Genomic DNA, 24109 nt, shown 5'->3' with positions numbered 1-24109 from the left:
TTAGAGATTTAGAAAATCAGATATGTCTTGCACTTAATTTTCTAATAATTTGTTCACTGCATACAAGGCATGACACAGAGATAGATTAGATTCTCTACAGTGTGGAAACAGGCCCTTTGTTCCTGAGATGCTGCCTGACCTGCTGTGCTTTGACCAGCAACACATTTGCAGCTGTGATCTCCAGCATCTGCAGACCTCATTTTTTACCCTTTGGCCCAACAAGTCCACACTGCCCCTCTGAAGAGAAACCCACCCAAACCTATTCCCCTACCCTATATTTACCCCTGACAAACGCACCTAACACTGTGGGCAATTTAGTATGGCCATTTCACCTGACCTGCACATCTTTGGATTGTGGGAGGAAACCGGAGCACCCGGAGGAAACCCACGCAGACACAGGGAGAATGTGCAAACTCCATACAGACGGGCAGGAATTGAACCCAGGACTCTGGTGCTGGGAGCGGCAGTGCTAACCACTGAGCCACCGTGCTGCCCATAGGTGGAGGAATAGGTAGTGTTGAGGAAACGGAGAAGCTACAGAAGTGGAGAGGCTAGAAGAAAGGCCAAAGAAGTGTCAGATGGAATACAATGTAGGAACATGTGAGGTTATGTACTTTGGTAAGAAGAGCAGACACGTAGACTATTTTCCAATTGGAAAAGCCTTTAGAAATCTTAAGTACAAAAGGACTTACGAGTCTTAGTTCAGGATCCTCTTAAGATTGACATGCAGGTTCAGTTGATAGTTTGGAGGCAAATGTTAGCATTCATTTCAAAGGGGTTAGAATACTAGAGCAGAGGTACACTGCTGAGGTTGTATAATGCTCTGGTCAGACCATGGAATATTATGAGTAGTTTTGAAATATGTATCTAAAGGAAGATGGGCTAGCTTTGGAGGGGGTCCAGAGGAGGTTTACATAAATGATCCTGGGAATGAAGCACTTGCTATTTGAGGAATGGTTGAAGACACTGGTCGATACTCAATGGACTTTAGGACAATGAGAGGAATTTCATTCAAACATATAGAATACTGACAGGCCTTGATAGAATGAATTTGGAGAATATGTTTCCACAAGTGTGAGAAACTAGGACCAGAAGGCCCAGGCTCAGAGTGAAGTGACAATTTTTTTACAAATGAGAAGATAGGGAATTTCTTCAGCCAGAGGGTGGTGAATCTGTGGAACTCACTGCCACAGGAGACTGTGGAGGCTAAATAACTCAGTGTATATAAGACAGAGATAATTAGAATCTTGATTCTTAAGGAGATCAGGGGTTACTGGGAGAAGGCAGGAGAATGGGTTGAGAAACATATCAGCCATGATTGAATGGCAAAGCAGATGATGGGCTGGGTGTTTTCATTTTTAATTTCCAGCTTCCACAGTTCTATGGTTTCTTGGTTTAGTGTTTAACTCACTGCCACATCTCCCAGACCTGTTGGTAATCTTCAGTAATTGCTGGCCATATTAAAGAAGTTCTGCTCCTCTCTCTGACAGGATTTTGTTCTAAAGAAGGGCCAGTGAACCTGAAATGTTCACTGTGCTTTCTCTCCACAGATGTTGCCAGACCTGCTGAGTTTTTCCAGGGGTTTCTATTTTTGTTACCTCTGGTTCTAGGTTTTTCCACAGGAGGAAATATCCTTTCCATTCTGCCAACTCCCCTCAGGATCTTATATGTTTGAATCAGGACACCTTTTATTCTTCAAAACTCCAGAGAATACAAGCCAAGCCTGTCCAACTTTTCCCCTTAAGACAACACATTCCTCCAGGTACTAGTCTATGGGCACCACAGTGGTTAGCACTGCTGCCTCACAGCGCCAGAAACCCGGATTCAATTCCCACCTCAGGCGACTGTGTGGAGTTTGCACATTCTCCCCGTGTCTGTGTGGGCTTCCTCCGGGTGCTCCGGTTTCTTCCCAAGTCCAAAAATGTGCAGGTTAGGTGAATTGGCCATGCTAAATTGCCCGTAGTGTTAGGTGAAGAGGTAAATATAGGGGTATGGGTCTGGGTGGGTTGCGCGTCGGTGTGGACTTGTTGGGCCAAAGGGCCTGTTTCCACACTAAGTAGTCTAAACATTCTGTACTTCCTTCCTTAAATAAGTTGATCAATATTGCATATATTACTTCAGCTGTGGTTTCAATAGTCTTGTGTACAACTGAAGCACACAGTCTCCAAACTATTGTATCCAATTTTTACCACAATAATTAATAACATTCAGGTGGAAATCCTGAGGGACAGGATTTACATGTATTTGGAAAGGCAAGGACTGATTAGGAATAATCAACATGGCTTTGTGCATGGGCAATTATGTCTCACTAACTTAATTGAGTACATTGAAGAAGTAAAGAGGAGGATTGATGAGGACAGGACAGTAGATGTCATCTATAAGAACTTCAATAAGGCGTTCAAACACGTTCCTCGTGGTAGACTGGTTAGCAAGGTTAGTTCACATGGAATACAAGGAGAACTAGCCATTTGGATATAGAAATGGCTCAAAGGTAGAAGACAGAGGATGGTGGTAGAGGGCTGCTTTTCTAACTGAAGGCCCGTGATCAGTGGTGTGCTACAAGGATCAGTGCTGGGTCTATTGCTTTTTGTCATCTATATAAATGATTTGGATGTGAACATAGGAGGTATGATTGGTAAGTAACATCAAAATTGGAGGTGCAACGAATAGTGAAGGTGGTTACCTCAGAGTACAACAAGATCTTGATCAGATGGGCCAAAGGGCTACAGAATGGCAGATGGAGTTTAACTTAGGTAAATGTGAGGTGCATTTTGGAAAAGTAAATCAGGACAGGACTTAAACACAGCTGCAAATGTGTTGCTGGTCAAAGCACAGCAGGTTAGGCAGCATCTCAGGAATAGAGAATTCGACGTTTCGAGCATAAGCCCTTCATCCTGATGAAGGGCTTATGCTCGAAACGTCAAGATTCCTGATGAAGGGCTTATGCTCGAAACGTCGAATTCTCTATTCCTGAGATGCTGCCTAACCTGCTGTGCTTTGACCAGCAACACATTTGCAGCTGTGATCTCCAGCATCTGCAGACCTCATTTTTTACTCGAGGACTTAAACACATAATGGCAAGGTCCTGGGGAGTGTTGCTGAATAAAGAGATTTTGGAGTGCAGTTCATAGTTCATTGAAAGTAGAGTTCCAGGTAGGTAGGATAGTGAAGAAGGTATTTTGTATACTTTCCTTTATTGGTCAGAGCATTAAGTACAGGAGTTGGGAGGTCATGTTGCAGGTGTACAGGCATTGGTTAGGCCACTCTTGGAATACTGCATGCAATTCTGGTCTCCCTGCTATAGGAAGGATGTTGTGAAACTTGAAAGGGTTCAGAAATGAATTACAAGGATGTTACCAGGGTTGGAGGTTTTGAGCGATAGGGCGAAGTTGAATAGGCTGGGGCTGTTTTCCCTGGAGCATCTGAGGCTGAGGGATGATCTTATAGATGTTTACAAAATCATGAGTGGCATGGATAGGTCTTTTCCACAAGATAGGGAAGTCCAGAACTGGAGGGCATAGGTTTAAGGTGAGAAGGGAAAGATTTAAAAGGGACCTAAGGGGTAAGTGTTTCACACAAATGGTGGTACGTGAATGGAATAAGCTGCTGGGGGATGTAGTGGAGGCTGGGACAATTACAACATTTAAAAAGGTATCTGGATGGGTATATGAATTGGAAGGAGTTGGAGGGATATGGGCAAAATGCTGGCAAATGGGACTAGATTATTTTTGGATAATTGGTCAGCATGGACGAGTTGTTTTCATGCTGCATTTTTCTACGACTCTATAACATTACATTCATTTTCTGAATTACTTGGTGCACATGCAGATTAAGTTTTTGTGAATCAATTACAAGGGCCCCTGGATGAATTTACAACTCAGAGATCTACAATCCCTTACAATTTAAGTAATATGTTTCTTTTTTTAACCCTTGCTGCCAAAATAGACAGGTTGACATTTTCCCACATTGGAATTATTCAGTTTTTGCCAACAGAGTCCAGGTAGAACCATTGAGCGTTGCATCACAGAAGGAGGCCATTGGCCCATCATAGCTGCTAGCATTTTGTTCGAGTTATCCTAAACTAATCCCATTGAGTGCAAATCAATGATGAATGTCCTGGATACCTGTTTATTTATTTTCTGTTTTCTAATATTTATCTAAGATTCCTTAAAATGCCTAATAGAGTAGATTTTTGACTTCCGCATCTGAATGATAATCCATCCTTTATAGAACCTTCTTAATTTACAGTTTACTGTTTCCAATGAACTAAAATTAGTTTCTCCAATGGTAGACAATATGCCTGATTACATTGTCAACCAGGCAGCAAAGATAAATTTACCTGTTGCACTGATTGGTTTTCCCCAGCTCATGACTTTTGTATGTTTATTCGTGAATTAAAAAATTTAGAAAGATATTAATATTTTGTACAATTTCTTCTTTGTGCAATTACCAACTGCTTTATTAATAAATTCATAAGTTAACATTAATATTAATAAGTTAATAAGTTCACTTCTAGAAAAATACATTGTAATAATGACATTTTCATTCTTCACACCCCATTATTGACCTGGTCATTCTGATGTATTGTCAATATCTGATGAACTTTCCTTCTGAAGGAACGTTGGACTTTTTCTGATATTGTGCTATGTTGATATTTATAGCAAATAATGAGATTATTTATAGAATAATGGATATGCAGGAGTTACAGAAAGGCCATAATTCACAAGAAAGCTTCCAATTATGTGGTAAACTTTGCTTTTCCACATTCGGATGCCAATTTTAAGTTTGTTCAAAATTCCTTTTCACTTCGTGATGCATATTTTTTCAACCTTTTCTTTCTAATGTGCACCAGCGATATTATCAGTTGAGCTACTCACCACCAGGTTCCTCAAGCCAAATGTGGCCCTTTGTGCTGCAGAAATGGGTTATTGCAGGTTTATTGAGAAATGATATGCAGTTGGTCAATAAAAAACTAGGAGCATAGACATTAGAAACAGGAGGTGACCATTCTGCATTGCAGGGATTCAATGATTCTTTGATTTAGATCCCCGAGTCTGCTCCAGCATTTAACTTGATCCTGGATGATCTTCCACCTCCAAACTATTATCCCCATATCCATTGAAATTTAGAAATCGTTTGATTTGTCTTGTACTGTCTGAATGACTGAGCGTCCATAATCCTCCGAGATAGAGAACTTCAGAGCATCTCGAGCATCTGAATGAAGTAATTCCTTTCCTCAGTAAAGCAAAAGGCCTAACTCTTTCTTAAATATTCACATGAACCCTTTCAATGCTATCCTTCTGGGTACTTACTTCACTTAGGTTATGAGCGTTGACTTTAGCTTGTACGAATGGTGGATATTGAATGTCAAGAGTATACTTGTGCTTCACATCTTCGCCAGACTTTCTATAGTTAAACTGAAAGCAAAAAGTGTGAAAATCATTAGCAGTTGAATGAAAGCTGATGGACTATGCAAAAACAAAACTACTAATATTAATATATTCATCTTTGTCAAAGCAAATCCAAAGACCAACATCTAATTTGAGATATCTTTATTTGCCAATTTTCCCTCATAACAAAAAAAGTTTTCATGTTCATTAATCCTCAATAATCAAATTATTTCAGGACCATTGGAAGAGAACCAGAAGACCATTTAAAATACTCCTTCACTGCTAGATGAAATCTTAAATGACAACAGATTTAATTTTCTAATATTCACCCAATCATTTTCCACAAATATGCTGCAATACAAATTGAGTATAAGGATTCTTTACAGAAATTTATTACAAGGTCTTATAAATGTGTCATCACAATCAAGGTCGTCACTTGAAAATCCTTTCCTTTTTCAAAATTCCCTGATAGAAACCAAGGAATATAGTGGAGATTTCTGTTACAGAGGACTTGGGATATATTGAGTTCCCTGGCTGTAGGAATGATGGAACAAATATGAAGATAGAGTACATCAGATTTCAATGTTTTCCTGGGATTTACCAAATTGACTGTATTAGGTGTGTGCTTGGATAGATAGAGGTCCACTGTACTCGTTCAATAGAGATGAAATTCCTATTTCTTCTCACTTTCTCCTATAATTGGGTAACCCACTGTGGAGGGTCCAGCGGTGCCCAAGAGACATACCAATGGGATTTGCATGAGAGTTGTTGGATATAACGCCAGGACAGATTGACAAATATCTCACCATTTTTGAGGCATTCCCAGCCTCCCACTCTCCCTCACTATTCACCATCCCCAAACATCCAAGTGGACTTTAAGCAGTGGCCTAAATACAATTTCAGGACTGCCTGGAGTACAGCAAAATGTTTCCTTCCCTCCTTCTAGTTCTAAGTCCAGCCAAGATTGGACCTGAACCAGAGCAATGAAAATGACCCAGGATGGGAAATACAAGGGCAAGCCTTCTTCATATTGCTATGATTATCTCAAGCATCCAGCTTGCAACGATAAGAATCTATATTCACACTTCAACATCATTACCTTTTGGCATTGTGCCATCAGTAACACTCAATTGGAGGCCACAGATCTGAGTGTAAGAACAAAACCACTTACTTCATTCAGCTGTTTTGTGTTACTTGTGGCAAGAACCATATTGACGGAGTCAGGGAGACTGGTAAATTTCAGCGTGTCTGGATGCTGACGGTATTTTCGTTCATTCAAGACCTCTCCTGCTTTCTTGGCCTTCTCCACATCAAGCGAACCAATTGGGATCCACCCTATTCCCTTTTGCCAGGAATTATAGTCTTGCTTATACAGATTCTGGTAAAACAAAGAGTTACAGAAATATTTGAGCCAATTTCACAGCACTAAAAAGGACAGGATGCATCTACAGGAAAGTATGATGATCAAAAAGTATGACGCAGGCACAATTGGAGCTTTGAAGATACAGGTTTTTGTTTGGTAAGGTCATGAATATACATGGAACTAAGGCAGGTAAATGCATATCAAATACAGATCAGCCACTATGGAGTGGGTTTGGGGGATTCTTAGTGGTCAGATGGTGTCTTTGCCATTGGTGAAAACCAAACCTGCTGGGGGTGGTGCCCTCCATGGGCCATATAATAGCAGGACCCCTTTCTCCAATGCAAGTCCACCAGGTTCCAGTGAACAGTGTTCCCACTCAGCTGAGCACCCCAGCCCTATTGGCAAAATGTCACAAAGGTTGGAAGTGGCCTTTAATTGGCACCAAGTTGGCATCCTGCAAGACTTCTTTCCAATGGCTGACACACCACCAATGTCTTCCCATGCCACTTTACCAATTTTTGCCAGCTCAAAGATCAAGTCAAACTTTTGACTTAGGCTTTAAACGTATATCAGCCAAAAGGCAAGACTGAGTTAAGCCAATTTATTGAGGAACATTGAAATAAAAGCAAAATTCTCTGAATGCTATGAAAATTTGAAACTGACAGAGAAAATGGTAGAAAAACCTCGCAAGGCTGGCAACAACTGTGTTTGGAAAACAGAATCAGCGTTTTTGAGTCCAATATGATTCTTCTTTAGGACTGTTCTGTCCCCAGATTTGCTGAGTTACTCTAGCATTTTCTCTGCATATTTGATAAAAAAGATCATCTATTTTGGCTGGAAGTGGGCAGTTGCTGCACTCATGACTGATAGAAAATTTTCCTTTAATTTGTGACTTACATCGCTCTGTATGTTCATCATGTTCTTCGACAGTTCCAAGCTCATGGCATCTGGCAGATAGGTATAGTGATGGATTGGCTGCTTGTAGTTACTGTTGCTGGCTACTTCCTGGGACTTTTTGGCAGTGGTAATGTTGACCATGTCTAGCGGTGTGTGGTATTTGGTCTTGCTTTTCTCATAATCTTTCTTATATTCACGGTCAGACTGAAGCTTGGCTATATGCATGGAATGGACCAGCTTAGGGTCATCTCGCAGGCTGCGAAAACCAACGTGTTTGCCCTTTTCCTTCTCATAGGCCTCTTTGTATTTGTACTGGAACAATAATAATGTATTTAGTGACAAACTGGAGCTTTAAGATTCATTCACTGGAGCTTTCTTTTCAAAAGCTGCACATTCACCATTCCTTGACATCTTGTGAATCATAAAAAAGGTAAATTTTCAAAGAGATAATGGGCATGATGGGGTTTGTTATTGCAGTTGTCAAGAATAAGCAAACTTAATGCAAGAAATAGCAAATGTTACATTTACAGGTTTCCCCCGCTATCCGAAAGTAGAATATGAATCCTTTCCTAAATCAAAATGACATAAAGCGAGGATGCATTAATTTATATGGGAAAAATTGTCTTTTTCCATAAAATCAAAAATCCTTTTTGGATTTCTTTCAGTTAGAGAAAACAGGTACTAATGTAGGTCTTTCATAAAAGCAAAGTGGCATAAAAAGGGAAATTTCAACAAGCGGGGGATACCTGTAAAGCCATTGATCATTTTCCTGTAGGGTAACACTTTTATAACGCGTTGTTTGTGTTCTTGTGCTTTCTTCTATAGAAAAATTGCACTTTAGTAAAAGTGCTTAATTGTTGGTGATGTAATTGCATTACAGCCAACAGAGGTTTTAAAACTTTGCGTTTTAGGACCAGTGTCCCTAATTCCTCAATCGTGTTATAGCGAATTCACGTTCCTGAAATGCATGTTAAAGCAGAATGACCTGTATCCTCCTATATCCATCTACATCCAGTCCCTCTGAACTTTCTATTCTCACCCTGGAAAGAGTTGGACCAGGCAATTATAACCTCAGTATATCGTATGCAATCCCAAGGTGACATTTTGATCAAATATCCACTCAATCATCAATACTTAGGTTGGCATATCTCCAGTTTTCCAGAGCATATTTCTACATAATAAATTTTGGCAATGCCTAGGGCCTGTGTAATTGTGTTTTTCACCTCTATCCATCAAACCATGGTGTTGTTCTTTCCTTTTTGGCTGATTATTTTAGCTACAATTTCCCTTTTCTGCAAAACAGTATTCATCTCACTCTTAGACATTTGAGTGACAACCCCAATATAAAGTATTTATTAAGCATCTCTTCCCCAATTTGATCATCATCTATAAATTGGCTATCATCTTCTTTCAGGGATTTCATCCTACAGTTAACAATATCCTTTTACATACACTGTAAAGTTCTGTGTGCCAAACTCTCCTTCCATCTTATCTCTAATGGTTCACTCATGAAGATTCTGAAATGTATTTTAACATTGTCATTTTAGCTTTTGAGTCTTTTTTTTCCATTTCCAGTTCAGTTTAAAACACATGATATTATGCTGCTGACCCACATTCAATACATTAATTCATCCAGAGAACCTTAACTTGCAACTCTTCCTAATTTATGTTTTTCAGTCACGACCCCCTCCTCACATTTAACAGTTCTTTGGGAAATTAAGGAAGACCTGCGAGTATTTACACAAAATGCCACACTTGAGCTAATGACATTGGGCACTTACATCACTAGCAATACGTCTTGATGATTTGGCTGCAACAATAGGGATTGCGTCAGGCTCAAGATGATATCCTTTAGCTAGTGACTTCTTCCATTTGTCTTTGTAGCAATTCTGTAAAATGATTAGAGAAACTTGAATGAGAATACACTGTTTATTGAAGTCTCAAATATTGGAAAATAGCAATAAAGACTAGGGGAGGTTTTCATGCATTAATTTCGGTGTTCTATCTCCTTCTGATTTACCTTTTTCTTTAGTTTATCTCTGCCTGAGCTGAGTATCCTTGTCTGGCTAAGAGTTGGAAAAGAACCAAAATCTTAAAATTTTGTCCTGTAGCCAATATTAGATCATTGGTGCATCTGTGTTAAGCACAGATATTTTCAGCGAGTGAAAGGCTCAGTGCTGATTTCAAATGGATTTCACTTTAGCTGTTCCTTAATCCATAGACTGGGCATTACAAATTGATGGAGTCAGCATAATCCTCTTGAAGACCAGATAAGTTCTGTTTGACTGTCATGATACAAATTATTTTTTGAATATCCTGTTTTTTTCTAAATGTCCTGTTTTTTAAACTGCAAAATAATAAATAACTACAGTTTTCAGTAATTGTTTCAAAAAAACATGCTGGAAAAAAAAACGAGGGCGGCACGGTGGCACAGTGGTTAGCACTGCTGCCTCACAGCGCCTGTAGACCCGGGTTCAATTCCCGACTCAGGCGACTGACTGTGTGGAGTTTGCACGTTCTCCCCGTGTCTGCGTGGGTTTCCTCCGGGTGCTCCGGTTTCCTCCCACAGTCCAAAGATGTGCGGGTCAGGTGAATTGGCCAAGCTAAATTGCCCGTAGTGTTAGGTAAGGGGTAAATGTAGGGGTATGGGTGGGTTGCGCTTCGGCGGGTCGGTGTGGACTTGTAGGGCCGAAGGGCCTGTTTCCACACTGTAAGTCTAATCTAAAAAAAACTCAGCAAGCCAGCAACACCTGTGCAGAGAAACATAAATAATGTTTTAAGTTGATGACCTCTCATCAAAACATTGATCTGAAATGCTAAATCTATTTCTCTGAAATTGAGGGTTATGAAGGTCATGGTGGGGCAGGGGTTGGGGTGGGGGTGGAGTGGTGGTAGATCAGTTGACATTGAGCTATAAGGGGCCACGTAGCATGGGTGGAGGTTAAGATTGCGAGGGATGAGGGCTCGAGGGCTGAAAATCATCTAAAACAACTGGCCAAGTCCCAGAGAATTAGATAGTCTTTCTAACCTGTGGCTATTTAGTATCTGTCTTGAGAGTATGTCTTCATTCCATACCCACTGACCTCTCCTCAATCTTCCCATCCAGGATGAAAACGCATTATGATTCAACATATTTTTTTTACCGAGAAAAGTCCATCAAGTGAAGAAATTTTCCAAATCAAATTGTTCATTTTAGTAGCTAAAATCTACCCGTTAAGCTTGGTTAGGAGTCACAGACTGAAGTTAAGAAACTTAATAAAACACAACTTAGATCTTTTGATGCTGAATGAAAACTATTGAAAATATGACCTTTGTAATGCTGACTTTGCCTCTACAGAAAGGTATTTTTCTGCAGCGGTCTAATATACATTCATAGAGAATAAATTAATATAGAATTGTATAACCCATTGTTAAATTATACTTTTAATTCAATTGAGCTGATCAGATTGTAATGGTAATTCTCAAGAATTTCAACAAGATCACTCAGAAGAGGTTGATTAACAGAAAAGTCCTGAATTATATCAATGGTGGTAATGCAACTCCATTTGATAGAATTTTAAATTTTTAAAGTTTGACAGAAGGAAAACTGAAAATTAATGTGGGAAAGAGCTTTGCAAACGTTCACACCAAGAATACAGGTTGTAAAAGGGCAAAGATCACTTAACCCTGATTCGGATTAGTATCCTAGTCTTTGAAAAGGTTAGCGGGAAGAGTTTGTAACAAACTAGAGGAATAATTCAAGTTGACTAATACTTACATCACTGAGGTTGAAAGCATTCCATTGAGCTTGAATGAACTGTGGAACATCTGATGGCAAAGTATACTTGTGCTTGATCTTTTCTCCACCAGATCTGTACAGTTTCTATAAAGTAAAATCAAGTCATAAGAACTTGCGTGCACATCGTGTTTCACACAGTAACTCGCCTGGGGATTCTCAGTTTTGATGGGAGACTGGAAAATCACTTAGATCATCATCAAATGTGATAGATTTTGCTGCAAATTTTGGATAGTGACATAATAAGGAAGAGGTGTTTAACAAAGGAACCCCAGACAATGCTTCTGTGACAGACATGAGCACTAGAGACCCTCCTCTACCAAAGAACTAAATGAGTCATCATGTGTACAAACTGAATGCAATGAGGACTTGAAAGTCAATTAGGATCGGTAGAAAACCCAATTAGTTCCACCAGTAGCATCACACCTGTATTCCATGAAGGTGAATTTAGAGGTCTTTCATCCTGGTCATAGCTGAGCAGAAGCTATAATTCCAACTCGCTAAACAGATTCTCTCAGGATTTGGCAGTTCTCTTCAGACAAGCAGCATTGTGGAAATGCAATATGCTACTGGGTGTTTGAGGGAGAAGTTGTTAAAGATTTTCCTTGCCCATAATAAGCATACTTCTCACTGAACATTGAGTAGCAATGATTGGAAAGAAATTGGGCAGGAACTCCCAGACTGCCTATAGCTGAACTATGCTAACAAAAGCACAAGCTATTGAAGGATACTCAGATAAATTGAAAAGTAAGATAAACAATGATATTCTGTGAAGATCCACTTACATCATTAAGCTGTCGTGCATTGGTTTTCGCCAGCACCATTTCAACAGAGTCAGGCACACTGGTAAACTTGAGTTTGCCTGGGTGCTGTCTGTAATTATGCTCATCGAGTACTTGGCCAGCTTTCTTCACTTTCTCCACATCTATCGAGCCAAGTGGACTCCAGCCAATGCCTTTAAACCAGTTATTGTAATCAGATTTGTACAGGTTCTTTAAGAAAAAAGAAATCAATTTAAATGTGGAATATTAATTATGGCAAAACTGCTACCAAATTGACATTAATCACACTGCTCATGTATTTGACAAAGAGATAGGAGACTTTGATATGGATCATCATTTTCCCAATAATGGTGAGTTCAAGAGAGTACCTGTCTTAGAATATTATGGAGTTTTCCACAGCAGTATGTGGTAAACCTCATTCACTCTATTGGTAGGAGCTTAGGTCATAAAGTCATAGAGTCATAGAAATGTACAGCATAGAACCAGACTCTTCGGTCCAACTTGTCTATGCCAACCAGATATCCCAACCCAATCTAGTCCCACCTGCCAGCACCCGGCCCATATCCCTCAAAACCCTCCCAATCATATACTCATCCAAATGCCTCTTAAATGTTGCAATTGTACCAGCCTCCACCACTTCCTCTGGCAGCTCATTCCATACCCGTACCACCCTCTGTGTGAAAAAGTTGCCCCTTAGGTCTCTTTTATATCATTCCCCTCTCACCCTAAAACTATGCCCTCTAATTCTGGACTCCCTGACCCCAGGGAAGAGAATTTGCCTATTTACCCTATCCATGCCCTTCATAATTTTGTAAACCTCTATAAGGCCATCCCTCAGCCTCCGACGCTCCAGGGAAGACAGTCCCAGCCAATCCATCTTCTCCCTATAGCTCAAATCCTCCAACCCTGGCAACATCCTTGTAAATCTTTTCTGAACCCTTTCAAGTTTCCCAACATCTTTCCGATAGGAAGGAGACCAGAATTGCACGCAATATTCCAACAGTGGCCTAACCAATGTCTTGTACAGCCACAACATGACCTCCCAACTCCTGTACTCAATACTCTGACCAATAAAGGAAAGCATACCAAATGCCTTCTTCACTATCCTATCTACCTGTGACTCCACTTTCAAGGAGCTAAGAACCTGCACTCCAAGGTCTCTTTGTTCAGCAACACTCCCTCGGACCTTACCTTAAACTGTATAAGTCCTGCTAAGATTTGCTTTCCCAAAATGCAGCCCCTCGCATTTATCTGAATTAAACTCCATCTGACACTTCTCAGCCCGTTGGCCCATCTAGTCAAGATCCTGTTGTAATCTGAGGTAACCCTCTTCACTGTCCACTCCACCTCCAATTTTGGTGTCTTCTGCAAACTTACAAACTGCACCTCTTATACTCGCATCCAAATCATTTATGTAAATGACAAAAAGTAGAGGACCCAGCACCAATCCTTGTGGCACTCCACCAACCCTCCATCACCACCCTCTGTCTTCTACCCTTGAGGCATGTCCTGTATCCAAATGGCTCGTTCTCCCTGTATTCCATGTGATCTAACCTTGCTAATCAGTATCCCATGGGGAACCTTGTCGAGCGCCTTACTGAAGTCCATATAGATCACATCTACTGCTCTGCCCTCATCAATTCTCTTTGTTACTTCCTTTAAAAACTCAATCAAGTTTGAGAGACATGATTTCCCACGCAAAACCATGTTGACTATCCCTAATCAGTCCTTGCCTTTCCAAATACATGTACATCCTGTCCCTCCAGGATTCCCTCCAACAACTTGCCCACCACCGACGTCAGGCTCACCGGTCTATAGTTCACAGAATTAATTGGCCTAACCATAAAGTGAATTAGAAACATAAGACAATTTATGGTGCCCATAAGGCCATTAGGCATACTTTGTGTCTGTGTTGACTGAACAAGAGCTATCTGTTCTCATTTCACCTTCCAACTCATGGTCCACAGCCCTGTAGGTTACAACCTCAAGTGCTCAAATGCTGATCTAAGTGTTATTTAAATGCAATGAGGGTTCTGCCTCTGTCACCCTTAGAATCAACAAGTCCTAGACCCAGACCCACACTCGGAGTGAAAAGGCTACTCCTCTGCTTCACTCAAATCCTTCACATCAATTAAATCTCCCTTTGGCATTTTCCATATTAAAAAAAACACAGCCGATTCAATCTTTTTCCATAGTTAAAATTCTCCATTCCTGACAACAAAGCAAACATTTTCATACTCCCTCAACTGTAATCAGATCCTTTTCATAATGTGGCGACCAAATTTTTACATGGTACTGTAGTTGTGACATAACTAGTATTTTATACAATTCTGTCACAATCTCCATACTTTTATATTCTAGGCCTCAGACAATAAAGCAACATTTACAGTCTTGACCATCTTCCTTAACTGATTTCCATCCTCTGGGATCTGTAAACATCAACCCCAAGATTGGCCCTGCTTCTCTTCAGTCATAGAATCATAGAGCTGTACAGTACAAAACAGACCCTTCAGTCCAACCTGTCCATGCTGGTTCCATTTGACAGCAAATATCCCTCTAAACCCTTCCTATTCATATATCCATCCAGATGCCTTTTAAATGTTGTAATTGTACCAGCCTCTATCACTTCCTCTGGCAGCTCATTCAATACATACACCACCCTCTGTGCGAAAAAGTTGCCACTTTGGTCCTCTTTCACCTTAAACCTATGCCCTCTAGTTTTGGACTCCATTACCCTGGAGATAAGACCTTAGCTATTCACCCTATGAATGTCTCTCATGATTTTATAAATATCTCAGAATCCATTTGTATTGTCTTGCTTTGTTTCTGTCATACCTTTTGGATTGAATTCTATTTAACAATATGTATAACATCTGCTCCTGTCCAGCAAGACTGAGAATTCATTATGTTGGTTAGGATTTCTATCATATCATTAACATACCTCAGAAAAGACTTTGAGACTTTTGCATGTAGAAATGAACAAACCAAACATAGCAAGTAAGCATTTGTTCTATTTTCAATAAACATGCAGTTAAATAATTTTTCATACACTCACCAATACAAGAACCAGGAGCAGGAGTCGGCAATTTAACCCCATCCTTTAACACGATAATGGCTTATCTCACCTCAGCGCCAACTCCACTTTCCTGCCAATTCTCCACAATTCTTTAAGTCATTACTAATGACTTCTGTCTATCTCGTCTTTGAACTAATACAGTGTGTTATAATGGTCTTTCATTTAAAGTCAGAGTTATTTGATTACATGTCCATCCTTTATGGGCAATTGAGTGTATCCTCCTCATTGGCTTGTGTTTCCTTAACTACTTGGTCCCTAGGCAACTTATTAGACTTGCTGTTTGCATTCTCTTGAACTGACTTGATTCGTCAATCTGTTGTAATTTATGTTTATTATTGCATTGCTTTGAATCTCTGAAACCTCCTGAAGCTCTGCAATCCTGTGAGAGCTTGACCTTTCTCCAGTTATGGAGCTGTGCATCCTAATTTTTTTTATGTCATTATTGGTGGACAAGACTACAGTTTGCTCTGCCTCAGCTTTAGAACTGTCTCGAAAACCTCCACATATTCAACATTTTTTCTTCTTTTAATTCTTTTAGATGGTTTTCTGGCTTTTCCAACTATTTATTTCTTCTACTTTTTGCTACTGCCCTAAAACCTCTGGCTCAGTGCCAAATTTTGTCTGTTAATGGTTTTAAGAAATTATTTCAGATGTTTTACTACATTTACAGTGACATACAAATGATAGCTGTTTTCTTGATTAATAACTGTCTACACCTCCCCAGAGTAGGGAAGTCCAAAACTAGAGGACATAGGTTTAAGGTGAGGGGAGAATGATTTAAGTGACCTAAGGGACAACGTTTTCATGTGAAGGGTGGCGCATATATGAAATGAGCTGCCAGAGAAGATGGTAGAGGCTGGTACTATGACATCATTTAAAAGGCAATTGGATGGGTGTATGAATAGGAAGAGCTTCGAGAGATACGGGCCAACTGCTGGCAAATGGGGCTAAATTAATTTAGGATATCTGGTCAGCATGGACAAATTGGACCGAAGGGTCTGTTTCTGAGCTGCACATCTTTATGACTCTATGACTCCATCTTGATAAAGCACAAGCTCAGAGCAATTCTCAGTGTGCTGGAAAATACCAAGAGCTATCTATGCAAACTTCTGTTTTCAAGATTTGATTCTCTGATTTTATGGAAAGAAAGATGAGTAACTTTTGCAGCCTTCACTTTATTTAAAACAATTTCTGCTGCTATGGTTTTCAAGTTCTCAGATTATTAATTTTACATCTCTCCCTACATATGGAAGCACACACACTACCAATGGAGCACAGCAAAAGTGCTGAAGAATTATTGAGCTGTTTGGAAATCGAAGCCCCCTTAGCTCGCAGTAGAAAGAAAGACCATAAGTTGTTGGAGCAGAAGTGGATCATTTGCCAATTGAATTTGAGTCTGCTCCTCCATTTATTAAGATCAGTGAGAGACAATATTGCACAACTCCACACTTTCCTGCCTTTTCCTAAAAAACTCTTGATTCCCTTATTGATTAAAAACCTGCTTATCCTTGAATATACTTAATGATCCAACCTCGACAGCCCTGCATGGTGAAGATTACTACAGATTCACTACCCACTGAGAGAAGAAATTCCTCCACATCTGTCATAAATGGGTGACCCCTCTCTCAAAAGGAGAAATAATCTCTCAGCATTTACCTTGTTGAGCCTCTAAGTATCTTGAATACTATTGAATAAGATCTTCTCCTATTCTTCCAAACACCAAGGAGTACAAGATCAATCTACTCAACCTCTTCTCATGAGAAATCACTCCAAACCGTGTGAGCCTTCTTTGAACTGCCTCCTGTGTCAGTATACCTATCCTTGGATAAAGGGACCAAAACTGTTCACAATATTCCTGCTGTGGTCTGAGTGGTGTCTTGTATAGCTTTAGCGAGACCTTCTTATGTTTATATTCCAGTCCATTGGAAATAAAGGCCAAGATTCTATTTACCTTCCCTATTACCCACTGAATTTTGTTCTAGCATTTTTTGTTGTTTCATGCACAAAGACCTCCAAATCCCTCTCTGGTCCAGCTTTCTGTACTTTTTACCTATTCAAATAGTGATAAATATTTAAATATTATAATAATAGAAAGCAAAAATTAACATTGTGACTTACATCGCTCTGTATGTTCATCATGTTCTTTGACAGTTCCAAGCTCATGGCATCTGGCAGATAGGTATAGTGATGGATCGGCTGCTTGTAGTTACTGTTGCTGGCTACTTCCTGGGACTTTTTGGCAGTGGTAATGTTGACCATGTCCATTGGTGTGTGGTATTTGGTCTTGCTTTTCTCATAGTCTTTTTTGTATTCACGGTCAGACTGAAGCTTGGCTACATGCATGGAATGGACCAGCTTTGGATCATCTTGGAGGCTCTGGAAGCCGAAATGTTTTCCCTTCTCTTGCTCATAAGCTTTCTTGTATTTAACCTGTAAGGTAATTGTTCAAGTTACTACAGAAGGTGGTACAGCACAAGTATTCATCTCAGCAACACCACCATTAAAATAAAAAGTATGTACACAAAGATAAAAATATTAACAGCCTTGGGTTTCTGTAAGCAATCAATAATAACATCTCAACAAACATTATTTGGAGGTGCCAGTGTTGAACATGGGTGGAAAAAGTTGAAAATCACAACACCAGGTTGTAGTCCAACAGGTTTATTTAGAAGCACTAGCTTTCATAGCGCTGCTTCTTCATCAGGTGGTTTTGACATTTGTGACACAGCCACCTGATGAAGGAGCAGTGTCCCAAAAGCTAGTGCTCACAATTAAACCTGGTGTTAAAATAACCTGGTGTTACTATACTATAACCTGGTATTGTGTGATTTTTTTAACTTTGTCAACAAACATTGTAACATTTACATTGTAAGTTGCTTTTCAAATATAAGCCTAGCATGTTTCTTTGAAATGTTTATATTTGCCATGCTACTGCACCTTTAGTTCATGTAGTATTTTATAAAATAGGGTACAAATATTTTCCAAACACTGTTGTATATTACTTTACAAAAATTGGAGGATTGTGAACTAAAACTGATATTATAGGATATTTCTTCAGTCTTGAATTTTCATTTTGATTAAACTTGCTTATGAGTACAGTCTTAAACAGTATTGCAGCAGAAAATTGCAGATATTAAACAGCCTAATATTTCTGTCAAATAGCATCAAATCACAGTGTTCAAATAAATGCTCACAGTCAACACCCATTCTGTCCAGCTTAGAGTGCAATAAGAGTGACCAGAAAGACCAGGGATGATTACTTGATCCAATAGATCAGATTAGATTACTTACAGTGTGGAAACAGGCCCTTCGGCCCAACAAGTCCACACCGACCCACCGAAGCGCAACCCAGCCATACCCCTACATTTACCTCTTATCTAACACTACAGGCAATTTAGCATGGCCAATTCACCTGACCTGCACATCTTTGGACTGTGGGAGGAAACCGGAGTACCCAGAGGAAACCCACACAGACACGGAGAAATGTGCAAACTCCACAGAGTCTGTCGCCTGAGTCAGGAATTGAACCCGGGTCTCTGGCGCTGTGAGGCAGCAATGCCAACCACTGTGCCACCGTGCCGCGCACTAATTCCAGATTTATACTTAGCATAGACTGGATATAGATCTGTGACATGAGGCCTGAGTTCACCAGCACACATTTTCTGAAGGTCCCCGTGGATCAGAGAAGTATCCCTTTGTACCTTCACATCCACTAGGGAAATGTAAGAGACAAGTGATGATAGACCATTGAAAAGGGCCTACACGGTTGTTTGAATGTCTTTTCAAGAACATGATGCATTAGAGGATGTGGAGTAAATAACGGTCACCCAGTCCAATAAGCCTATTCCATCCAAAGAGGAGGTGAAAATTTCCTCCAAACCTCTCCAGCCTCACCCTCTAACTTTGGTGAAAATACAGAGAAATGCATTTATGCTCAGATTTTGCTACATTGAAGTCAAAATTGTGACTACAAACATAAGGAATACTAAGGAGATTCTGAGCCATGCCTATTTCCTCCTTTATGGACTTCTCCATTGCTCCCTGTTGATCCCTTATCACTAACTCCCTCCCCTATCCCATGTGGATAACATCTGCAGTATTAATATCATGATAGAACTCAATCCTTCTTTCCAACAGGTATGATCCCAGAATTTTTGCTGACAATTGGTCCGGTTTAACCCTGTCACCTATATAAAGACTTAAATACAATTTTGTCAAATACTCTGTCTGGACATTTGTTTCAAATGACTACATCAGGAGGCTAAATTTTATTCTCTCCTTTGATCTGCCATAAGACTTGTGAATTTTGCTTTTTTGTTCTTTCCTCCTACACTCCTTGTATAAGATCAATGACATCAATTTTATCATTCTTGTTTCTGCAATTTATCCTTACCACACAATATAAGGTGAATAAAAATTGGGAAAATAAAATACTATAGGGGAAATAGTATAATAAAGAACATTTAAAAGTATGAATACTATATACTTACATCACTAGCATTATGCCGGGCAGATTTAGCAGCAATAATTGGAATAGCGTCAAAAGTAATGCTACAACCCTTTGATAAATCCTTTTTCCATGCTTCTTTGTAGCAATTCTGCAAACGAAAATGATCATTAAATTATTTTTTTAAAAATCGCATTGTAGACTCAGGACTACAAGAAATAAGCCATATATTGGGCTGAGCTGGTATATTATTTGGTGTGCTGTGTAATCATTCTGTCAAAAGACCTCTACCAACTCATATTGTGATCAACCCCTTTGGTTATATCTCCAAAGCATTAAAAGAAAAGAGGAAATTATTGTTTTGTGCAACGAGGAGAGTTTTTAAAATAATATCCATTTCTGCATTGTGGGCACCATTGACAAGGCCAACATTTACTGGCCATCTCTAGATTGGATACAATGGAATGGTTGCCATGTCACATCAGGGAGAGAACTAAGTGACAACCATACTAAATTCTGTTTAAGACAGTATTTACTGTTTCCTGCAGGACATTGGTGAATAAATTGTCTTTTCCCGATCATCTGACAGTGTCATGGTTTCATTTACTGATACCAGGTTTTCATTTCCAACTATATTTTAACACAATTAAGATCTAGGTTTTTATATTAAACCTCTGAAATCTCTGATGTTGATTCCATAGAGTCACTGTATAGAAACAGACCCTTCAGTGCAACCAGTCCATGCCTGATATAATCCCAAATTAAACTAAAGTAAAAACAATGACTGCAGATGCTAGAAACCAGATTCTGGATTAGTGGTGCTGGAAGACCACAGCAGTTCAGGCAGCATCCACGGAGCTAAGTCTCCCTGCCTGCTCCTGGCTCAAATCTCTCCGAACCTTCCCTATTTATGGCCCTCTCCAAATATCTTTTAAACAGGAAGTTCATTCCACATGCAAACCACCTTTGGAGTAAAAAAAACTGCTTCTCATGTCTTATTTAAATCTCTCTCTTACTTTAAAAAATGTACCCCCCTAGTCTCAAGATTCCCCCATCCTGGAGAAAAGATAATTACTATTAACTTTATCTGTGCTTTCATTACTTTATAATACTTCTCAACCTGCTACATTCCCGTGAAAAAAGTCCTGGCCTTTCGAGGCTTTTCGTATAACTCAAATGTTCCATACCTGGCAACATCCTGGTAAATCTCTTCTGAACTCTCTCCAGCTTAATAATATTCTTCCTATAACTGGGCAACCAGACTGAACACATTATCCCAAGAAAGGCCTCACCAATGTCCTGTACAATCTCTACATGACTTCCCATCTCCTATACTCAAAGGACTGAGCAATGAAGACAAGCGTGCCAAGTGCTTTTTTAACCATGCCTTCTATATCTGGAGTTGAAGGCTCAGGCTTTCTACTTCTTTGCTATCAGCCCGTGATTTACCTGTGCATTAAAAGAAATGGCATCAATGGAAACTGGCAAGTGGATAAGCTGAGAACCTGAGTCTGACTCTTGAAATATGCCTGAAATATTGGAACTTCCTTGTGTGCTTGTTAGGTGTATGTCCTGAATACTATTGAGACATTGAAACAGCTGCACTTTGAATATTATTGAATATAAAGTACCACAAACTGTCACTTGTTTGTTCATAATCAACTATTGCTACATAGTAATGCAACAAATGGAATCCTATGAGCCTACTCTGTCATTCAGTTAAGGCATGGAGAACCTCAACTCCATTTGGTAGAAAAAGTGGCTGCAGTGTTTGAACAGATTCACTCAAATATACTTACATCACTGGCATTAATAGCATTGACTCTAGCTTGAATAAACTCTGGCACATCAGGTGGATAAGTGTACTTGTGAATGATCTTCTCTCCTTTGGCTTTGTAGTTTACCTAAATGGTAAAACAAAAATTCAAAAATGTGAGACTGTGATTTTTAAGAAATTGTTAGCATTACAAAACTAATAATCAGAATAAGTTAACAGGCTATTAGCATTGAAACATGAAGCATGTTAATTGTACAGGTAAATGAGGAGACGAGACAATTGTTGAGTCTTCCAGAGATTTGAGTCTGTTGCACATTATTACATTGCTCATGGAATAGTTTCAAATGTATAAAACCACGTAGCACTGATCAGTCTGCAACATGCCACACGGATCATAAACGTTTCGGAGCTGTTGCTTGATCTGTGCTTCATCAGCGTATCTAAAGCATAGGTGAGAAAATGTTCTGTAGAAGAGAAAAGCAAACACAGTTCCTCCTCTTAACCATTATCTAGTGGTTCCAGAAGGCAACTCCACCAGAATTTTAGGACAACAATGTGATTATTTATGATGCTGTCAACAGTGAAACATTGACGACAAAACAAGAAGAGCATAAGATGTTGAGTGTGATATATTAGCATTGGGTACAAGGCTGACCAACTAAACATAACAGAGAATGTGGATAAATAGATCAGTTATGGTTGACAATTGTAATGAGTGCAGTATTGAAAGGATTACTGCTGTGTCTTCAAACAGTTATAAACAATATTCATGGTTGTGATGAAGTGATTAACTGTATTATAACTATATTTACTGAAGATCTGGAGATAGATTGGAAAACAAGTTCTGAGGAGGATACAAGAATTAGCAACAAAGGTAGCTTAAGTCGATGGACAAAATTTGGCAGTTGGAATATAATATGGGAAAATATGAACTTGTCCACCTTAGCAGGAAGAGTAGAAAACCAGTATGTAGTTTAAGCAGACGGAGGTTGCAGAATGCTATGGTACATGGGATATAGCTATTGTTGTTCATGAATAATAAAAATTCAGCTCGAAAGTACAGCAAGTAATTAAGAAGGCAAACAGAATGCTGGTGTTTATTGGGAGGGGGTTAGAGTGAAAAAAGGCAACTCTTGCTACAACTGCATTATTGAGACAGGTGTGTGCAATTTTGGTTACTTGCATTTGCATACATACATCTGAAACATTGAAAATAGATCAAAGAAGATTCACGAGGCTGATTCCTGGGATGAAGGACTAGTCTTATGAAGAAAGTTGAGTTGTTAAGCAATACTCATTAAAATTTAGAAAAAGAGAGGTGGTCTTATTCAAACATGCAAGGTTCTGGGGAGCTTAACACGGTAAGAGGTTGTTTCCTGTCACTGACAAATGAGAGACTGGGTGGCACACTTGCAGACTAAACAATCTCACACTGAAGATGGAGATAAGAAAGATTTTTTTTCCTCAGAGGATCATTAGTCAGTAGAATTCACTCCCAAGTGAGCAGTGGAGGATTAGACTATATTGACCAAGCTTGACCAAAACTTGATGGATAAGGGAGTCAAGGGTTGGGGGAAAATGGAAGTGTCATGGAGTGATGATCTCATTGTCTGGCAGGGCAGGCTCAAGAAGCTGAATGGCTAATTCTGCTCCTACTTTGTATAAGCTTTTGTTATGTAGAGTAATTTTGACATCAGGATTTTTTTTCTGAATGCTGATGAAGGATTTTTGCCTGAAACGTCAATTCTCCTGCTCTTCGGATGCTGTCTGACCTGCTGTGCTTTTCCAGCACCACACTCTCAACTCTAATCTCCAGTATCTGAAGTCCTCACTTTCACCTAGTTGATTTTTAACAGCGTAACTTATTTGTTGAATTAGAGTTTCCATGCAAGTAAACATTGAGTGAAGAATACCAGTAGAAGAACAAATACCATACAGAGAAACAATTAATCAAGCATTTAATTTCAGCATGTTTTAGAATGAGAGGCAAAGCAGTTTTAGCCATTTTTACAAAGTACTCCAGGGTTCAAATTTTTTTGCTCCTTAGAACAGAGATGAAGAGATTTACTAAGTGCTCTACTCACATCACTCCTCTGTGCTTGGTTAGCCTTTGCCAAGACTGTTTCTGGGGCATCTTCTATTGAAGTGAATTTAATGGTGGCTGGTGGCTGGCGGTACTTTCTCTGTTATAGATAAAGAAAGATTCTTGTTAAGGTATCAATCTGTTTAGTGCCATCGGATGCTTCATAGTAAAATCATATTCAGGTACATGTATCCTTTAATGTGTTTGTATTATTAAGGATTTTTTTTCTGAATGCTGATGAAGGATTTTTGCCTGAAACGTCAATTCTCCTGCTCTTCGGATGCTGTCTGACCTGCTGAGCCAAACGCCAGCTCGCGGACGCCTCCTCTTATCGCCCCCTTGACCACGACCCCACCTCCCACCACCAAACCATCATCTCCCAGACCATCCAGGACCTCATCACCTCAGGGGATCTCCCATCCACCGCCTCCAACCTCATAGTCCCACAACCCCGCACCGCCCGTTTCTACCTCCTGCCCAAAATCTACAAACCTGCCTGCCCCGGCTGACCCATTGTCT

General features: G+C 39.7%; 1 protein-coding gene across 19 annotated transcripts in view; it reads right to left on the bottom strand.

The window, feature by feature from the left end:
- Nucleotides 1-24109, bottom strand: part of neb (nebulin) — a 299811-nt gene that overhangs the window by 216937 nt on the left and 58765 nt on the right. For all 19 annotated transcript variants that reach the window (XM_060827055.1, XM_060827069.1, XM_060827066.1 and 16 more), the window contains 10 exons: nt 23592-23690; nt 21530-21634; nt 19774-19881; nt 17402-17713; nt 12211-12417; nt 11408-11512; nt 9432-9539; nt 7651-7962; nt 6562-6768; nt 5313-5417 (listed from right to left, as the gene is read on the bottom strand). In XM_060827055.1, the coding sequence (XP_060683038.1) occupies nt 5313-5417; nt 6562-6768; nt 7651-7962; nt 9432-9539; nt 11408-11512; nt 12211-12417; nt 17402-17713; nt 19774-19881; nt 21530-21634; nt 23592-23690 (1668 nt within the window). The remainder of the gene's footprint in view (nt 1-5312; nt 5418-6561; nt 6769-7650; nt 7963-9431; nt 9540-11407; nt 11513-12210; nt 12418-17401; nt 17714-19773; nt 19882-21529; nt 21635-23591; nt 23691-24109) is intronic.

This window comes from Hemiscyllium ocellatum, chromosome 7, assembly GCF_020745735.1.
Source record: "Hemiscyllium ocellatum isolate sHemOce1 chromosome 7, sHemOce1.pat.X.cur, whole genome shotgun sequence".
Taxonomy (NCBI): domain Eukaryota; kingdom Metazoa; phylum Chordata; class Chondrichthyes; order Orectolobiformes; family Hemiscylliidae; genus Hemiscyllium; species Hemiscyllium ocellatum.
Note: the sequence above shows the minus strand (reverse complement) of the source record. Positions and strands in the feature narration are given on the sequence as shown.